Source organism: Podarcis melisellensis (genome assembly GCF_964234715.1).
Source record: "Podarcis melisellensis genome assembly, chromosome: 6".
Taxonomy (NCBI): Eukaryota; Metazoa; Chordata; class Lepidosauria; order Squamata; family Lacertidae; genus Podarcis; species Podarcis melisellensis.
Genome location: NC_138538.1, coordinates 51,694,000 through 51,713,347, shown reverse-complemented (window position 1 = coordinate 51,713,347; position 19,348 = coordinate 51,694,000). Strand labels below are relative to the sequence as shown.

The window sequence follows — 19,348 nt, the reverse complement described above, 5'->3', positions numbered from 1 at the left end:
GTCATTTTGGGCCGTTTACCTGTAATTTTCCTTACAAAAAAAAATTTAAAAATGTGACAACTTTGCCACTGACTATTAAAGAAGTTTCAAGCAGCGCTTCCAACTCCATTAACCCTCTCCTGTCCGCTCATTTGACCTGCTCTCCCAGCAGCAAAAAATCAAAACCACGAGGACAGGAGAAACAAAAACTCACGTAGCAAAACCGACAGTTACTCTCACTATCTCCCTGGCAACTCTGCTGCCACCCACCAATTGCAGTAGCATTCGCTGCTTTAATTTCACCATATTGGCCGTGCAAGCAAGGCACCACCCAGCCAGCATGTGGCTATGGCCAGAAGGTCAGGATGATGTCAGAGAATTCACCCAACGCCCCCTCCACCACACATGACATAGTCAGGCTGTTGGGAACAGTCGTGTGCCTGGTCATGGGCAGGAGGATTTGTATGTAGAACCCGTAGTTGACCCGGGAGAAAGGTTGGAGTCCTGCTGTAGTAGCAAGGAATCTGCACAGATGTAGCTTAGGCTACTGCACACAACACTTTTGCACTGGGTGTCTGTGCAAAGGTAGTAAGGGAGAGGGATGGTGTGGTGCCATGTTGCAAGGGCAAAGCAAACAGCTTTGAAATATGGCTGGTAAATCCAGGAGCAGGTAAATCCAGGTTGGCCCCTGCCAAGGGTGTGGAATATTCAAGGGCAGTCAAACCAAAAATTCAATGTTTGCTAGATAGGCACATGATTTTCCTGTATGTTTGCTAGAGAGAACTCTGTGAAACACTCCCACTGTGCCCTGACAGGCAGAGGCATATTTAATGTTCTTACCCGTGTGGGCACACTCCTCTTTTTCCCCCTTTTTGTCCTTTTCACTCTTCTTCATTTCATCCCCAAGCCTGAAATATGAGAACAACTGCTAAGTATGAGATACAGCTCCAACACCACCTTAAGCTAAAGCATGTCTTTGAAGCAGGCCCAAGAGGGGTTGGGCGCACAAAAATTGTGCCTCTTTCCACTCTGGCTCAGAGTGGCTAAGAGTCTATCAGTGTGCTCCCTGGGCCACTTCTCTGCTGCCCTGGGTGGCCAACATCTCCTTGTCAAGGACAGAAGGGACGTGTGCGCGCGCGCTGATACATCTCCTTGCTAAGGGCACAAGAGAGCCTAGGTAACTCAGTGGGGACAAGCAATGGAATAGGAAATAGGAGGTGGGATTTTGGCTTTTCTGCCAGCAACCGTAATTTGGGAGGGAAAAGGAACTAGAACTTAGGACCCCTGTTCCAAAGAGCAATGCCTTAACACACAGCTGCAGAAGTCACACCAATGAATGCTAGGAGTCTTAGCATTTGCAAGTTCCTTTCCATAAGTTCAGAAGAAGTGCCTGCTGTATCAGGTCAATGGACCCACTGTCCAGCAACAACTTCTCCTCATAGGGGCCAACCAGAGCACAAGAGCCCTCTGCCCTCCCACAGTTTCTGGCAACTGGTATTCAGAAGAATTACTGCCTCTGGGAGTCACAGCATAGCCATCAGGGCTAGCAGCCAGGGTTGACCCACCCACAAGGCAAGTTGAGGCAACCAAGGCAAGTAGCAGGATCCACGGGGCAGCAGATCCAGCCACCAAGGAATGCATTGCCCACTGCAGCTCTTGCCATAGTGGCAGCAACAACTGCAGCACATTCCTTGGAAGCTGGGTCTACCTTTTCCTTAGCAGCCCTCAAGTGCTGGCCTCTTGGGGAATAGGAGACACTGCTTGTTCTCCTCCCACTTCTAGCAAGGAAATGTGGGGGCTGCCCTCTGGGGTCTCCTGGGTTCTGCACTCAACTGGTGTGATTTAGAGTGGACCCATTCCCCCCCCCTCGGCCTTTGATTCCCACCTCAACCATCAGGTAAGACTGATTTGATACACCTGCCTTGTTCCTGAGTTAGCTCTTCACTCATCCCACATTCCCTGGTGGAGGAGATGCCATTTTGTGGTTTGCCTCAGGTGCCAAAATGTCTTGGGCCACCCAGCTAGCAGCCTTATCCTCCGCGGATCTGTCCAGTCCTCTTTCAAAGCCATCTGCCTCTTGCGTGAAGAAATATATGTTATCAAGATGCCAAATCAACACAAACACTGATTGCACCTAGGATGGTGTTTCTGGTGGCTACCTGTCTCACACCTGTGCAACTCCCTTTCTTTAGATGCTCATCAAAATCAAAGTCTGAAAATAGTGCTGAAAATAGACATCGGTGCTGAAATCTAAAAAAGAAAGCACCAAAATTGCAGTAAAATACTGAGTTAAACATGGTGGTGGCTAGTTTAAACAGTCGTGTTTTTGAAGGAATCATGTTTCCACCAATAAGTTTTATGTATTGCTATGCCACCAGCAATCTCATAATATTTCAGTCTTTTTCTCTGTTTTTTTGAACTAAGAATTCTGCATTCTTGTGATATTTTGACCTGAGTTCCCCCTTCAGACTGGTGTTTTATTACGGGCATATTCTGTAGGATGTTCTCAACACAATAGCAGTCTCCCCTTCCAAACGCTGAAACAAACAACAACAATCAAAATTTCATGTCGCACACTAGTAGAACAGAAAAGAGATGTATTAAGTTGAATGGCACATGTACGTCTTTGGAGCCTGAATTTGAGATTTTAATTTACTTTGCGTATTGTATTTTATTTAAGGCATTAATGGATCCCCATCCCTGCAAGCTGCCTCCAGGGAACGTATGATTCAGATGCCTTCTCTGTGCTCCCCCACCCCTCCTCTCCAGGTCGTGAGCATTTTGCAGCAAGGGACATTTTGAAAAGTTAAAAAAAAAAAAATCAAGAGACAGCTGGCAACTCTCAGCATGCTTGTCCACAATGGTAGATGCTGCACCGTAAAGGTGCTACGGTGGAATGTTCTTTGTTGCTAGGGCTTCTTTTTCTTCGCCCCTTTAAATCAAATGAGCTCCTTGAATCCTTTGCTAGAGGAAAGGTCAGACACACAGAGTGTTGCTAATGCTCTAATGAAGAGCTGGGGAGGGGGGGCGGCGGCAGTGAGACATCAAAGGAGCCTTTGCCAGTACTGGAGGGTCTGTGTGTGCAGAGCAATGCATAGCTGCAACGGCAACACAAACCCAAGCCAGCCCGAAGGCTTTGCTTTCTCGGCTGCTAAGTGGATTTGTCTCGATCCTATTTGCTGGGGAAATGTGGCTGAGCAGATCTTAGCTTTACCCTGGCGTTTAGGAGAGCTGCCTGTGAGTGCTGCTGGAATTTATTTATTTCATTGAAACAGCTTTGCTGAGTTTAATTACTACCCAGCATGGTGTAGACCACAAACTGGGGCAGGATGGCAGGGGTGGCAAAGGCTGCTCTTGCCCTGGTCACGACATCCACACACAAGGGCTTATATAGCTTAACAAAACCTTAACGGGATTTGCTTTCCTAGCTGTTCTCACTGGAGGGGGAGGGTTAACAAAGCGAAAGAAGGAGCGGGAGATTCGAGATTTTTTACAGCATGGATCATGAACCCACTGCTCCTGGACTGTTGGTTCACAAAAACGTTGCCATAAAAGAGCGTCTTCCACCATTCCTTTCCAGTATAATAAGTGCAACGGGAGATAATTTCAGGTTGCCCATCCCAACACATCACCTTGAAGCAGTAGTGCTGGAGTAATGCACACGCTCTTGAATAAATCCTATAGAAGTTCTGTTCTCTTCGTCAGTTATCACAGATGACACCAGATCTTGCTAAGAGTTTTAGAGCAAAAACCAATAAGCCTCTGAATATGCTGTAAGAGTCCAATCGAGAGCAATATTTTGGCAAAGCAAATTACATAGGCGGCCGAAGGTGGAATAGCCTTTTCAATCTGCATGCAAAATGTACTGGGTTCAACAATGCCTGGCACACCCAGCTGAAATGATAAGTTCAGCTGGTGATGAAAAGGCCCCATGTCTGAGATCTTGGAGATCTGCTGCAAGTCTCAATAGACAATGCTGGGCTTGATGAGCCAATTGTCTGGCTCAGTATAAGGTAAAGGTAAAGGTACCCCTGCCCGTACGGGCCAGTCGTGTCCGACTCTAGGGTTGTGCACCCATCTCACTTAAGAGGCCGGGGGCCAGCGCTGTCCGGAGACACTTTCGGGTCACGTGGCCAGCGTGACAAAGCTGCTCTGGCAAGCCGGCACCAGCGCAGCACACGGAAACGCCGTTTACCTTCCCGCTATAAAGCGGTACCTATTTATCTACTTGCACTTAGGGGTGCTTTCAAACTGCTAGGTGGGCAGAAGCTGGGACCGAAAGATGGGAGCTCACCCTGGGCGGGGATTCGAACCACTGACCATGCGATTGGCAAGCCCTAGGCGCTGAGGTTTAAACCACAGCGCCACCCACGTCCCCCCAGTAGCTATCTGCATATTCCTATATGGAATGCCGGCAGGATTTTCAGTCCTTGGGGCACAAGAGGCAAAGTGTGTCTGAAATATTGCAGTAGCACAACCTTCCCATTTCTCTGATGAAAATAGCAATGTCCTAAGGAAAAACAGTACATTCTGGGATCAAATCAGATGGCTTCCATAAATCTGGAAAATAGGGACACTTGGAAGGTCTGCTTTCCCTCTCTGGTGTCAAAGATTATGCAGTCTTGCAAGATACAGGTTTACCTCCCTCCTCAGGATTAAAAGCTGTATGGGCAAGTTGCTAGGGGGGAAATTAGAACCAAACCAAGCTTTTTACTTCTGTTTCAGCCAGTTTTATGGGGGGAAATCCTAAAACTGGTCCGCAGCTGGTATTACATGCTCATGACCCCAGCTCATATACAAAAATAAAACAAAAACATCAATGGAGTGTAATGGAAAAATTGTCAGGAAAGAAGCACTTACTGGCACATTTGGTGGAAGTACCCAGTGTTGGCAAAGTTTTGGGACGTAGTCATTAAATAGATAAGCATTCTTACCAAAAATAAAATTGAGAGGGACTCGTGTCTGTGCCATCTCCTGATGACTGCCAGGGATATTCTGAAATCCTCTCAGAAGGATTGATATTATTTATGCTGCTTGCTACGTGAGAAGATCTGACTAGTCTTACTATAGGTGTTAGGGATAAAAAAACCTCTCGTTATTGCAGTATCTGAAAAGCTGACGCACCAGTTGACCATATTGCAAGGAATATCAAATCTGTTTATACTTATTGTATTATAACGTATTTCCTACACCTTTTTTTACCCCCTCACTTTTTTCTCACTCGCCCCCCCCCCTTTTGTCAGTCTATCTTCTTATAAATGAAATTCTTCTAATTAAATATAAATAACAAAATGGTTGTTTTGCAGTGTGGCAAGATTTCATTTTTATATGAACAGAGCAGACCAAAGCAATCATATTCCTATTCAATATAACTTTATTTGGGGGGAAAATGTGATTTTTGGTTTTATTGAAGATTAGCCCTTATGTATACCTGCCATGCAGCCACTATGTTAAGACTGTGGTTAACATGTTTCATGCTATTTATATGTTAACATGTTTCATGCTATTTATATGTTATTGTTTACTACAGCATTAATAATTTTAAAAATAAATTGCCAGATGGCCATGCCACTAGCAACATTTGTTGTAAAAGTCTTGAGAGCAAGTTTCAACTCTTCTGCGGACGGATTATTAACAAACCAGCACCACTAGTCTGAAGCATATTGATCTGACTCTAGTTCCCTACGCAACCAGGGGTGCTGGTTAGAGATGAGAATTACAGATAGTTCAGGTTCACGTATTCACACCTCAACCCATAATCCTCTTAGTGTGACAAAATCAGGTGAGACAAGAAGACCAATCTAATGTTGCTGTTTAATTTGAATCTCTGGATCAAATTTAACATGGTAGCTTTAGGCAGATCACTCTCTGGTTCTGTATATGCTTCCATTTGCTCAGCTTACAGTATGCTCCCACCACTGGTTTGGGAACCAGTGTACACATAACTATTCTGTTGCGTCTTATGAAATACTGTGGTTTTCCCCAAGCCAGCTTCCAGCCAACCTAGCTGCATTTTAGGCCGGTAATGTGTATATAGCCTCCCTCAGCCTCTGCTTCCTGTGGGAGACCCAGACTCAAGTCGTGTGTTTTTATAACCTCTTAAATTTGTGCCCACAGTAGATTCTCTGTTTCAGATTTTTAAATTCCCCAAACCTCAATCATCTGCTACCTCCACAGTTTCTTTCAACCTTCTAGCCATTTGAGAAATGTCTCAATTCCTTATATAAAACCAGAATATCTGATTATCAGGAGGGTGTAGAACAGCAGAGTATTTGGCACATAGGGGTGTTCAGATCTTTAGCCATATTAATACAGTAGACAAACATAGATTAATTACAGCATCAGGAAATCAAATCACAGAAACATATATCATAAACATAACAGAAAATAAGTTGTTTCTAAAATGTTCTCTGCCCAGTTGAGGGCAGCTACATAACTGCTTGAGTTGGAAGAGTCCATTCCCCAAAGCCAAGTTCCATGGCAAATGTGCATTATCCCAAGTAAAAAAATGAGGAACAGGAACGTTTTCCTCAAGCAAGCATCAGAAAGGAGGCTTAACCAATCTGAATTTGAAATCTGAGCCACACAGGCACAAAGGCATGAAGGATTTTAGCACAGAAAATCCTTCAGGATTGAGCAAAAGGATCTTCTCAGTTCCCAACCCCCACTCACTGGACAGTAGCCAAGCAATATCTTATAAGAATACATAAGGCTGGGCTTGTGAAACGTCCATCAGAGCAATGGAAAGCATGAATGTTATTATGCATCTCTGCCAGGGCAAGATTCTCCTGCAGGGTAGCAAGCTGGTTCACATTTGGGTTGGAAATTCCAGGAAGCATAGAACCTGATGCCAATCTGGGCAGCCTGTCGAGTAATTTGGGAAATTCCTCACAGGAGCTCAGGACACTTAAAAGATTTGTAATGCAACCTGCATCAAAATGGTGGGCACCGAGTTTCCATGCAAAGTGTTAGGCCATGCAAAGGTTATGGCAACACTTCACCTTCTGTGGTGCCACCAACCAGTGGGCAGTGCGACATGATTTGACTTTCTTGACTTAGTCATGTTAAGCTTCTAGTGCCGTCTCCAGCTAGGGGTTGGCTAATTTGCTACTACTGAGATGAGCTGTTGGAAGGAGTTCTGCTAAGTCAGTAAGTTTAGCTGAAGTGTTAAAGACTCCTATATAGAAGTCCAGGCAGGCTCTACATTCACTACTGGTGGCACCTTGAGTTATTGTTTGTCATACCAGAAGCTGAAGGGCAGTGACACAAACTGGAGCAAGTCTGTTCATATCCACCAGAGGGAAGCATCATGCACATCTTTTTGCTGGCTCAAAAGCATAACAAACCTGTACCTTGGCATACCACCACATGAACAATAAGAGTGATTTATGCTATGAAGAGAAAAAAGTGTACATAGAGAAGACAATGCAGCTTCAATTTATTACACATTGAATCGTTTTGTACAAAAGCTCTAGTACGGATATGCTGGTTCAAGGGAAGTTTGCATATCTGCCTTTTAATTTAAGCTGAGAAAAGATGCGACATCCAAGATTGGCAGTGACTACCATTTTATTAGCAAAGAGCTAAGCTGTGGGGGGAGGAAGGGGTCCTTTGTTGGTCCCCAATATGGTTCCAAGCCTTCACCACACCACATTGCAGATATACCCTTCATCCTCCCCCATAGGCATTTAGGGAGCTATAATAACCCAGATTTTCTGAGGCTGGAGCCAGTGCACTCCCCAGCCCCTAACCACATTTGTCTTTGATTTGATTCTCTCTTTGTCTGCCTGCTCTTAATTGCAGCTCTGTTTCCTGTAGTTCTGTTGCCTCCCACCCTCTCCCAACAGTCTTGTTTGATGGGCTCTTGGGTCAGAAGTCTTTCCCCACTGCCTCATTAGCGATGCATAGCCCAGCCCATTTCACATCCCAGCAGCCTCGTTAACGAGCTGCAGCACCACACCATCAAATCCTGCTCGCTAATTATTATCATCAGCCGTTCATGTTGCAGATGTGGTAGAGCCAGTGGTTGCTGAGTAAACTTTCTCAGTATCAGCTCTTTTTTTTTTTTAAGGAACAGGTGCCAGCAACCTAATGAGAGTAGCATACAGACTACATTCAGAGGGCTGGAAGAAATTTGACAAATTTGTGCCAAGGCCCATCTGAAGAGACCCCATAGAAAGAAAGAGTTTCCTATCTCAAAAGTGGTGTTGTTCTCAATAACCATCCACATTAGTAGACAGACTACAAGCTTTGGGCTGGAATCTTGAACAGGGAGGAAGTCCCATTGAAATTAGTGGGACTTATTTCTGTGTTTAATATTATGTTCTTGAACACACGGTATGCCAAGTCCACTGAGCAAATAGATAATCTCACAAAAAGAGATGAAATTTATGTCTCCAGGACCATTTCTCTTCTCTGATCAAATGCTTACCACAATATATGTTATTGGCTTAGATGACCCTCATGGCCCCTTCCATCTCTATGATTCTATGAGAGGTTCTATGGAGAGCCAGTGTGGTGTAGTGGTTAAGAGCAGTAGATTCGTAATCTGGGGAACCGGGTTCGTGTCTCCACTCCTTCACATGCAGCTGCTGGGTGACCTTGGGCTAGTCACACTTCTCTGAAGTCTCTCAGCCCCACTCACCTCACAGAGTGTCTGTTGTGGGGGAGGAAGGGAAAGGAGATTGTTAGCCATTTTGAGACTCCTTCGGGTAGTGATAAAGCGGGATATCAAATCCAAACTCTTCTTCTTCTTCTTCACACACCTTGCAAGGCAGGATAGGATGAGAGCTACAACCTGCGACTTGTTCAAGATGACAGAGGTTGCCAAGGAAAAAGCTGATCTTCAACGCTTTAAAGCAGGAGTCGCCAGCTGGCAGTGCAGGGACTAGATCCAGCTTGCTAAGCAACTGTATCTGGCCCCTAGCAGCCTCAGCAAATTTTAATCAAGCTTGCGATAAATATTTCACCCATCGTTTTGCTTGGAGAATGCATATGTTTACAATGTTGTGAGATACAGATGTTTCTCATTTCACTTCTACATCTCTTTGGGTTTTGTATATAATATTATCCTCATCATGCCTGTGCATCTGGGCTCCACAACGCCATAAAAGTTGGGTTTCCCCCCTGCTAGCTGGCATGTCTTTTATTATAGAACCACTAGCACTAGCAAAGGGTCATGTTGTGCAGCAAAGTAGGATTCCCAGTCCTGGGCCACTGGATGGAATGACAGTACCCCACCCCAGGACACAGAAGGTGGCTATGCCTGCTTTAGATCAAGAATGACATTTTGGTCATTACACAAATAGCCAGGTGTAGGTGTGTGAGAGAGAAATAGTATGTGCAAAAGAGAGCACAAGATGTAGTACTACATTATAGCTTCATACCAAGAAGTAACAACTGCAAAAAGAACTGTTACAGTTCACAGAGGCCATTGCTCTCAGAGCAAAACAGTTTTTAAAAGTCTGTTTTGGTGGAATTTAAAGCCACTTTAGTTTATTCTATAGATTCAATTACCTGAGGCCATATGAGAAGATTCTGGTTGCCTGTCTGTCAATGTATCTACCACCCGTCTTTTACATACAGTGGTACCTCCGGGTACATACGCTTTAGGTTACATACGCTTCAGGTTACAGACTCCGTTAACCCAGAAATAGTACCTCAGGTTAAGAACTTTGCTTCAGGATGAGAACAGAAATCATGCTCCGGTGGCGCGGCAGCAGCAGGAGGCCCCATTAGCTAAAGTGGTGCTTCAGGTTAAGAATAGTTTCAGGTTAAGAAAGGACCTCCGGAACGAATTAAGTACTTAACCTGAGGTATCACTGTATTTGCGTCCTAAAACCTTGCAAGGTCTGTTTAGAAGTTCCCAGGGAAGACCAAAGAAGTGCCATCTGTTCCACTCCAGGGACAAACTTGGATGTTTCCCCATTTCGTTGTCTCTAGACTTTGTCGCGTCTGTGGGTCCCAGGAGAAGAGACTTCCGTCTGCTATTTTATTTGGCTGTTCCCATGATTACAACAGGGCAAGGATGGAGGAGCCAACTGCTGCTCCGGCAAGATAGAAACTACTAAAAGGATATCTAGGAATCTTGTAAGGCCAAAACGAATGACACGTATTTAGATTAACTAGCTCATATGTGTGGAAATCCACCAAAGGCTATATCACAAACTGATTAATGACTAAAAGAGTAGTATGTATCTGCTCTTTGCAACAACATCTACCAATAAAATATTGATTGGTAAGCAAAATACATCAATCGGTTGGCATAATTTCTAGTCTGTAGGTTTGTGCACGTAATCTTGAAAACATAATGGTAGCTAAATGTGCTGGATATTCCTAAACCAAACAGAAAGCCATAAAAAGAATGCAATCAGCTTTCAGTTTCTAAGGCCATTTCCTGATTTTGAGAGGTAGGACTTGGTTTGCTTTCTTGTTTGTTTTTCCTTCAGGTTTGATGTTTCCCAAAGGGAAATACCATAAGAGTGCAAAATATGCACTCCTTGTATATTAGCACACACTACTAAGTACATCAACGCAAGAAGTGTGTGCACTAGGGCGGCTTTTCAGATTACAATAGGAGTGAATAAGTCAGGATGTAGGTACTCCAATCACCCTTGACATATGAGAATTAATGGCATAATCTACCTCCCTACCCCCTGGCTGACTTTTGCTGAGCCACTGTCGCACCTGCAACCTGAGTGCTCACGACTGCTGCACCAGGAGGCAGAGGGTCGGGACATGTAGCTGCCTCACAACCTACTGGGTTTTAAGTATGTGTATATATTGGGTTGGATTGGCATTTTGCTTTCCACTACTTGAAAGGCTCCAACTGGCAGAATAGTAGAAGAGGCAATTTTTCATCAATTCCCCCTCCCCCTGCAGCTGTCTATGCCCCCTGAAAATCTGCTATGGTGGGCTGGGGGGGTATTCCAAAACAAGATTGGGGGCTGCAGGAGGAAGGGGAATTGCTTTCCTCACCACTACCTTTCCACCGGCATATGTATCCTGAGTATTTTTACACTCAAGTGATGCCAGCTGTAGCAAACTCACGATCCAACCCACTGTCTGATAGCACTTATCCCAATATGTATGTGTTCAAATAAAACTGGAACTTTCCCATGGCAAACGTCAACAATGAGCAAGGTCCTCCTAAACCTGAAATAAACTAGCCAGATGCTGTTCAGCCAGGATGGACTCTGCATTCTAGAGGTTTCTCCAGGAAAATGCCAGCAGGGAGCTGTGGAAGCAAAACCTGTGTGCAATATGGAAACAGGAATGGAGAGTTGAGATTGTGAGTGAAGACAGAAGTTACCTGTCTTGAATTTTTACCTGTATATAAAAGCTATCTCCTTTTCTCCTGTCTTTCTTCTGCAGAAACTCAGAGCCCAGAGGAGTGTGGTCAACAGATAAAATTGATCCTAGAATCTCCACGTCTTCCTCAATGGCACAGACTCCTCCTGCAACACCTGACCAGGCATTTCTGTAAACTGTGCCAGAATGGCAGCAAGAATCACTTCACACCCAGGATGCTTGGAGAGGCCTTTAGTGACGTGCTTTTTAAACCATCCCCATCAAGGTGAAACTGCTGGACTATTTACCAGAAGCATCTTCACCTGCTCCTCCTCATCCCTCACGTGACTAATCTGGAATTCAATTTTAAAGCTAAGATGTTAAAAATAAGATTTGGTTCCTGCCCACTAACAAGAAGAGTTCCAATTGTACCTGAATTTCAGAAATGCCCCAAGTTGAAGCCAATTATATTTCAGTTGGAGAAGTTTCCAAGAGTCCAAGACAAAGGGCTTTAGACAATGGCTTTCAGTGGACCATCATACATATAACTGCTGCCTTGAATATTTGGCAGAAAGATGGCATATCAGTGAAGTAAATAAATACATTCATATAAACAAAGACAAAGAAAGAAATGTAAATCAATAAGGAATCATAATGTAATGAAGGCAAGCCTAAAACTGCGGCAGCTATTCAAGTAACTTTTAAACAGGCACTGAAGTTGGGAGCAGCACTTGTAGACCATAAATCTTTGTTTCCCATGAAGCTCTTGCAATGCGGAGACCCAGGTTGCACAGATTCTTGGATTGGCATGTCCAAGGGATCATTCCAAACCTCTGCCCTTCAGCAGTGGGGCTTAATGGAGCAACATAGCCACCACCAAATCCACAGCCCCACTGCTCATGCCAGCCAGGGTAGAAGGTGAAGGCAGGAAAAGTAGCCTCCTCACTTGGTCATCTGCCAACCTGCCTCAGTGAAGAGGTCTGGATCAAGTCCATTGTAGTCACATGATCCTGTCTCCATCCCTTGATCCCAGTGCCTGCTCACCTTTTCCACTAAGCACCCTGGTTCTTTTGGTTCTGCTCACTGTTACTGGCAATGGCCTGGGTGGGTGCATTGGGGTACTCATCACTGGCAGGGCTGGGCAGGTAAACACCTCCACCTCATCCAAACTGCTTGCAGCATGGCGGATTATGGGTTTGGATTTCTCTGACTGGTCTCAGTGTCCGATTCCCTCTTCTATTGCAGGCAAACTGAGCAAGCAGAAGCCATGACTAACATTGTACTAAGTTCTTTGTCCTTGTTTTCCTAGCATGGAACTGAATCCAGAGCACCATGTGAAGATTATTGAGGCTCTTATCATTGCTGGTGGAGTGTCAGAGATCCAGGCAGCACCAGGTAGGAATTCATTGAACGTACTGGCTTATGAAACATTATGGAATGAGATCAGGCTGACTGTATTGTGTGGCTAATAATATGCTGAATCTGAAAACTGGTCTTTGCCACGAGGCTATCTGTGCGATGCATTTGATTCATTGTGGTCCTAAGGACTGGATTTGGGGCACATGAAATTGGCCCTGAGCCTTTATGGAGAAAGTCTGGAGTGTACATTCCTTTTGATGTGAAGAGTTTCCTTGTGTTTCACTAGCTTCATGTATTGTGTTCAGCTGGGTTAGGTTAGAGTGCTTTTATTTCAGTTTGTACATATGGAATGTATGTGACCAAAATTTGTGGTATTTGTGAGCAGACCTATTCTACAATTGTGACAGAGAATGATGAGGGAAGTGAGTGACTGTCCCTTAGCAGTATGATACTTTCTGGAAGCTTTGCACCAATTGTTACCTGCTGGAGAGTCAGCACTTTGGTAATAAATTGGAAGCAAAGTAACTTCTTAGAGAGCCTCCAGGAATAACAAGATACTTGTTCCTTCAAAGCTTGATGTGCTAGATGTGCTACAGCTTCAGTGCTGATGTCAGACTGATTTGCTTTTCTGTTGTAGGACGTACAGGGAACTAACACCTTATCTCATCTATGTGCATGTAATGCAGAGTGCAGACATTTGTATAGTACTGCACCAAATCTTTGCTGTGAAAATATTCTCTGGGAAGTCCTGCTGGTCACTATCTTCACAACTTTTCAAAACTTGTTTGCAGGTCTGATCAGCAGCATTTTCATTTCCATTATTTTTCCGACCATGTTTTTCTTGTAGGATTACATGGCCAGGGCGATGACGCCATGTATGCAATCAGGTTTGTCTATGTGGCAATATCACAAGGTCAGTTCAGAGTAAAGGTTCATAATATCACAAGGTCAGTTCCTTGTGTTTACCTTTATGCCCAGAGACCTTTATGCCCTCACTCTGAATTAGCCCCAGGACAACGCCATCAGATTTGGCTGTGCAGCATCATAACATCATTTCATAGAACATAATTATTTCCATTTCTTTGGAATAATGTAGACAGAAAGAACAACCACATTTAGCTAAGTGATGAAGTTGCAAAGTCAGTTCAGTGTAAGGGCATAACACATTGCCATTGAGTGGAATGTGTACTGAGTAGGGAACCATTCTGCAAGCATTTTCGCCCTTGTGTCGAGCCCCCTCCCAAAGAATTCTGAAATGGGTATGCATTTCACAGGGGAAGAAAAATGTTCACCTCTCTTCTCAACACACACATTCATTTCAGTTTAGCTCTAACAAAATACACTCCAAAATCTTTTAAAAACTAAGGATAGGACTTCCGGAGGTGGCACAAAACGGCAATGGCGGTCCTCTTTACACTGTGAAGAGGGGCTCCGCGAAAAAGGGTCGTCCGCTGCGGCAAAGCGGAGACCCATTAAGACAAACCGCAGGCAGAGCGAGCCTGCGGCCGTGGGACTCGGCGGGTGCCAGAAGCCCCCCCAGAAACGGAGAAGGGACCTCGTAAGAGGCTCCGGAGCGTGAAAGGGGGAGCGGCGCTGTGAGTTCATCGCTCTTTTCGCGGAAGTGAAGCCGCGCTGCTGCTGCTGATGAGCGTCGACCTTTCTTCTTGAAAAACATCGGAATTGGCTGCAATTTACCCGTGAGTAAGGAGTACTAAAGATTGACTTAAAGATTGACTTAAATTCATTTAATTCGGCTGAAAACGGGAGGCGAGTAACAGGAAGTCCGTCTCCCGATCCTGCTAATCAGAGCAAAGCAAAGAATTCGGTGTGGGCTGAAGCGCTTAAAAAGAGACTCTGAAAGTAGCACGAAGGGGCATCAATAGACTGTGTTTTTAGAAAGTAAAAGGATTGAAGGATTAAATCTTTTGGTTTATTTTGCCACGGAACCTTCCCCCTACTGTGGAGTGACGTGGAGTTAAAGGGGATAACCGAGCTGTCGGGCTGCCAGTGTTGCAAAGGAGAACTGTCAGGCTGTTGAAACTTTCTCTGAAGTACAAATTGCCGCATTGATGGATACATTATCGCTTTAATACTGATACTGGAACCTTTCTGTCACCTTGTGGCACTACTTTGAAACAGATTTATCTGGAAGCCTCCTTTTTGAACTTGGGGACTATAAAAGTTGAAATAGGAACTTTGATGGTGGAAAAGAAACTTTCCTTCCTATGAAACACCCCCCCTAGTGGATTTGCGGAGGTATAGAGGTCTGGGAACTGTACCATATTGAGATTTTTTGTGGTTTAATTGTTTACATTCTGGACTTGCCTTTCTCATGGATTGAAAGACTATTTGACCTTGAACAGAGGCAGCTGGGGAATGAGTGGCCCAGGGAAAACAAGAGCAGCTAAAGCTAAGGAAGCTAAAGAAAAAGATAAGAGAGCTGGGCAGCTTGTTCAAACAACGTTAATCCATCAACGTAGATCCTCTGTACCAACTGTGCTGACGGCGCAGGAGGAAGAAGTTGAAACGCTTGCCACAGAAGATATGGCAACTGGAGGAACTGATCCAGTCTTGAAACAAATTTTGGAACAATTGGCACTTCTGAATAAAAAGGTGGGTGATCAGTCATCTAAAATTGACAGAGCTACATCTACTATCAGTAAGTTATCAGATCAGGTTTCCCAGCATACCCAGGCCATTGAGAAATTGCAAGGAGCTACGGTAGAGAACTATAAACTAGCTGCGGAAGCCAACCAAAAAGCTGAGCAAGCGTGCAAAAAGGTCGAGGAGATCAAAGGGGAAGTAAGACCTCTGAAAAGACAGGTAGGAGAACAGCAAGCCTACCTGTCAATGGTGGAATTGAAAAGTAAGGAATGCAATCTTAGGCTGAGGGCCGTCCCAGAACTGGAACAGGGCAACCTAGAGGAATTTTTGACGCAGTTATTTTCTAAATTTTGGGGGGTTGAGGAAGACAAAGACTTTAAAATTGTGACGGCCTTCAGATTGGGAAGATCGGCTAAGAAAGACAAGTCCAGAGACTGTTTGGTTTGCTTGAGAACAAGAGAGGAAAGAGACAAGATACTAGGCCAACATTTTAAAAAATCTCTGGAAGTTGAAGGCAAAAGAGCAGAAATTTATAGAGACATTCCTAAATATCTGTTGGACCTTAGAGCCTCATATACAGACTTGGCCAAACTGTTAAGGTACAACGCAATTCCTTACAGGTGGGAATTCCCTCAAGGTTTATCATTTACCTATAAAGGAAAGAAGGTAAGAATTAAAACACTAGAGGACCAGCAGAAGTTCCTGTACGACAACGAGGAGGACCTCCAAAAGAGAGCCGCAGATTCTTGGCCTCCACCACCGGGATTACCACCAGGACCATCTGGAGGCGGACCGGCACCACATCCTTCGGGAACGGAGGATAACATAGATACCCAACTGTGATACTTAAGTACTAGACCAGGATGTCTCTACAGCTTCTTAGTTGGAACATAAATGGCGGGAACTCTCCAGAAAAAAGGAGAAAAGTATTTCATATTTTGAAAAAAGAACAATTGGACATTATCTGCTTGCAAGAAACACATGTGACAAGACTCCACAGAAAAGTGTTAATTAATAAAAGGTTAGGCCAAGAATTTATTTCATCGGACAAAGTCAAGAAAAGAGGAGTGGTGATATATGCAAAGGAGAACTTGTCACCAAAATTTGTATTTAAAGATGAACAGGGCAGAATTTTGGCGGTTGAAATTCAGACATAAGGAGAAAAGTTTTTAATTTTAGGAATATACGCCCCAAATGAAGGGAAATCGGAATTTTTCAAGAGGCTGTATGAGACTATGCTGGACTATTTGGATTACAACAACATTATCATGTTGGGAGATATGAACGGAGTCGTCTCAGTGAATATGGATAAGTCGCAAAGTGCTAACATAACGAAAGACGGCAGACTACCAAAAACTTTTTTCGAAATGACTGACAATTTGGACTTGACTGATATATGGAGGATCAAGAACCCTCTAGGGAAAGAAGGAACTTTCTTTTCTGAGGCCCATATGACATGGACGCGAATCGACCAAATATGGATAACTAGAGGACTGGCACCTAAGACTAGAAAAGTGGAAATCTGCCCAAAAACCTGCTCCGACCACAATGCTTTGAGAATGGAACTGAGATTAAACACAACCGGATCTTTCAGATGGAAAATGAATGACGCTTTGTTAAGAGATCAGGAGATTGTTAGGAAGGCCCAAAAAGCTTTAAAGGATTATTTTGAAATAAATCTAAAGACAAATGTGGAAAAAAGAACAATCTGGGACGCAAGTAAAGCAGTTATGAGAGGGTTTCTAATACAGCAGAATACGATCAAAAAAAGGCTCTGGAATGAAAAGAAGGAGAAGATTTTGGAGAAAATAAGAGAAGGAGAGAAAAAATTGAGATCCAGGCCTAAATCAAAGGAAGTATTGAGAGAAGTGAAGTTTTTCCAGGCACAATATTCGAAACTGATAAATCAGGAGGTGGAATGGAAAATTAAACAAATGAAACAAAGATCCTTTGAATCTGCTAACAAGTGTGGGAAGCTGCTGGCTTGGCAGTTGAAAAAGAGACAAAAGCTTAATACAGTTACAAATCTAGAGATCGAAGGGAGAATGGTTCAGAAACCCGAGGAAATTAGAAAGTGTTTCCAGAGATATTTCAAAGAACTTTACTCACAAAGGCCACAAAAAGATTCGGAGGTGGACCAATTTTTCATAACTAATGGATTACAAAAAATACCTCAGGAAATGAGAGCAACCTTGAACTGTAATATTACGTTCCAAGAAATTGAATGCGCCATTCAGAACCTCCAACTGGGCAAGTCTCCAGGACCAGATGGACTTACTTCCAAATACTATAAGGTACTGAAGGATTCGTTGATACAACCACTGTTGGAAGTTAGTAACCAGATTATGGAGGGGAAGAAGGCACCAGAAACGTGGAAAGAAGCTTTCATCACGTTGATACCAAAATTAGAAACTGAAAAAACCCAACTTAAAAACTACCGTCCTATTTCACTCCTAAATGTGGATTATAAAATTTTTGCAGACATTTTGGCAAGCAGGTTTAAGAAAGTATTAAATGAAGTGATTCATAAGGACCAAGCAGGCTTTCTCCCTGGCAGGCATTTATTTGATAACACAAGAAACATCATTGACATTTTGGAATTCCTACAGACAAACTCAAATACAAGAGCGGTGTTGATTTTTATTGATGCGGAGAAAGCCTTTGACAACATTTCTTGGATGTTTATGAAGAAAAATTTGGAAAGGATGGGAGTAGGGCGGGGGTTTGAAAATGGAATAGAAGCAATTTATTCAGAACAAAAAGCTAAATTGATAGTAAACGACGTGGTGACAGAGGAGTTCAAAATTGAAAAAGGGACACGACAGGGGTGCCCTCTATCTCCTCTGCTGTTTATTTCAGTCCTGGAGGTGCTATTGAACATGATCAGAAATGACCGGTTGGCACAGGGAATTGTGGTCGGAGAGAAACAATATAAACTGAAAGCATTCGCAGATGACTTGGTATTAACATTACAGGAGCCAGCCTCTAGTACTAAAAGAGCGTTAGAATTAATTTCTGACTTTGGTCGGGTGGCGGGATTTAAGCTGAATAAACAAAAAACTAAAGTTCTAGCAAAAAATTTGACAACTACTGAAATAGAGGAGTTCAGAAAAGAAACGGAACTAAATGTGGTTAAAAAAGTAAAGTACTTAGGGGTGTACTTGACCTCCAAAAACTTGAATTTGTTTAAGGACAATTATGAGAAATGTTGGTCAGAGATTAAAAGAGACTTGGAAACATGGTCAAGACTGAAACTTTCCTTGTTGGGTAGAATAGCTGCTATAAAGATGAATGTATTGCCGAAAATGTTATTTTTGTTTCGGGCCCTCCAGATCGTGGACAAGGTGGAATGTTTTGGAAGATGGCAGAGGGATATTTCTAAATTTGTCTGGCAGGGCAAAAAGCCCCGAATAAGTTTAAAATACTAACTGATGCGAAAGAAAGAGGGGGGTTTGCCCTGCCGGACTTGAGGTTATATTATGAATCTGCAGCCCTCTGCTGGTTGAAGGATTGGATTTTATTGGAGAACACCGATGTCCTCGACCTGGAAGGATTTGATAATGCTTTTGGGTGGCATGCATATTTGTGGTACGACAAGGTTAAAGTTCATAGATTGTTCAAAAACCATATTGTCAGAAGGGCAATTTTTATGGTCTGGTCAAAATATAAAGACTTATTGGAGAGTAAAACTCCGAGGTGGCTCTCACCGATGGAGGCCAAAGCACGTAAAAGACTCAATATGGAGGCCCACTGGCCTAAATATTGGGAAATAATTGAAAAAATTGGAGATAATTGGAGGTTGCAGAGTATGGAAAAGTTAAAAAACAAGGTGCGAGATTGGTTGCATTATGCCCAAATCCAGGAAGTTTTTAAAGCGGACAAAAAAGTGGGTTTCCAGGAGGAAAAATCGAAATTAGAGACAGAGTTGCTAGAGCCAAAATCTAAGTTAATTTCGAGAATGTACAACTTGCTGCTTAAATGGAATACACAGGATGAGATTGTTAAATCCTCCATGATAAAGTGGGCACAGGATTTGGGGCACAACATTATGTTCGAAGACTGGGAAAGGTTATGGAACACCGGAATGAAATTTACGGCATGTAGTGCCCTGAAGGAA

At 43.5% G+C, this 19,348-nt stretch overlaps 1 protein-coding gene across 3 annotated transcripts in view; it reads left to right on the top strand.

Moving 5' to 3' along the window:
* LOC309371366 (phosphatidylinositol 3-kinase regulatory subunit gamma) overlaps positions 1 to 19,348 on the top strand; it is a 244,109-nt gene that overhangs the window by 74,206 nt on the left and 150,555 nt on the right. For all 3 annotated transcript variants that reach the window (XM_081913946.1, XM_081913944.1, XM_081913945.1), the window contains 2 exons: positions 11,353 to 11,554; positions 12,578 to 12,663. In XM_081913946.1, the coding sequence (XP_081770072.1) occupies positions 11,353 to 11,554; positions 12,578 to 12,663 (288 nt within the window). The remainder of the gene's footprint in view (positions 1 to 11,352; positions 11,555 to 12,577; positions 12,664 to 19,348) is intronic.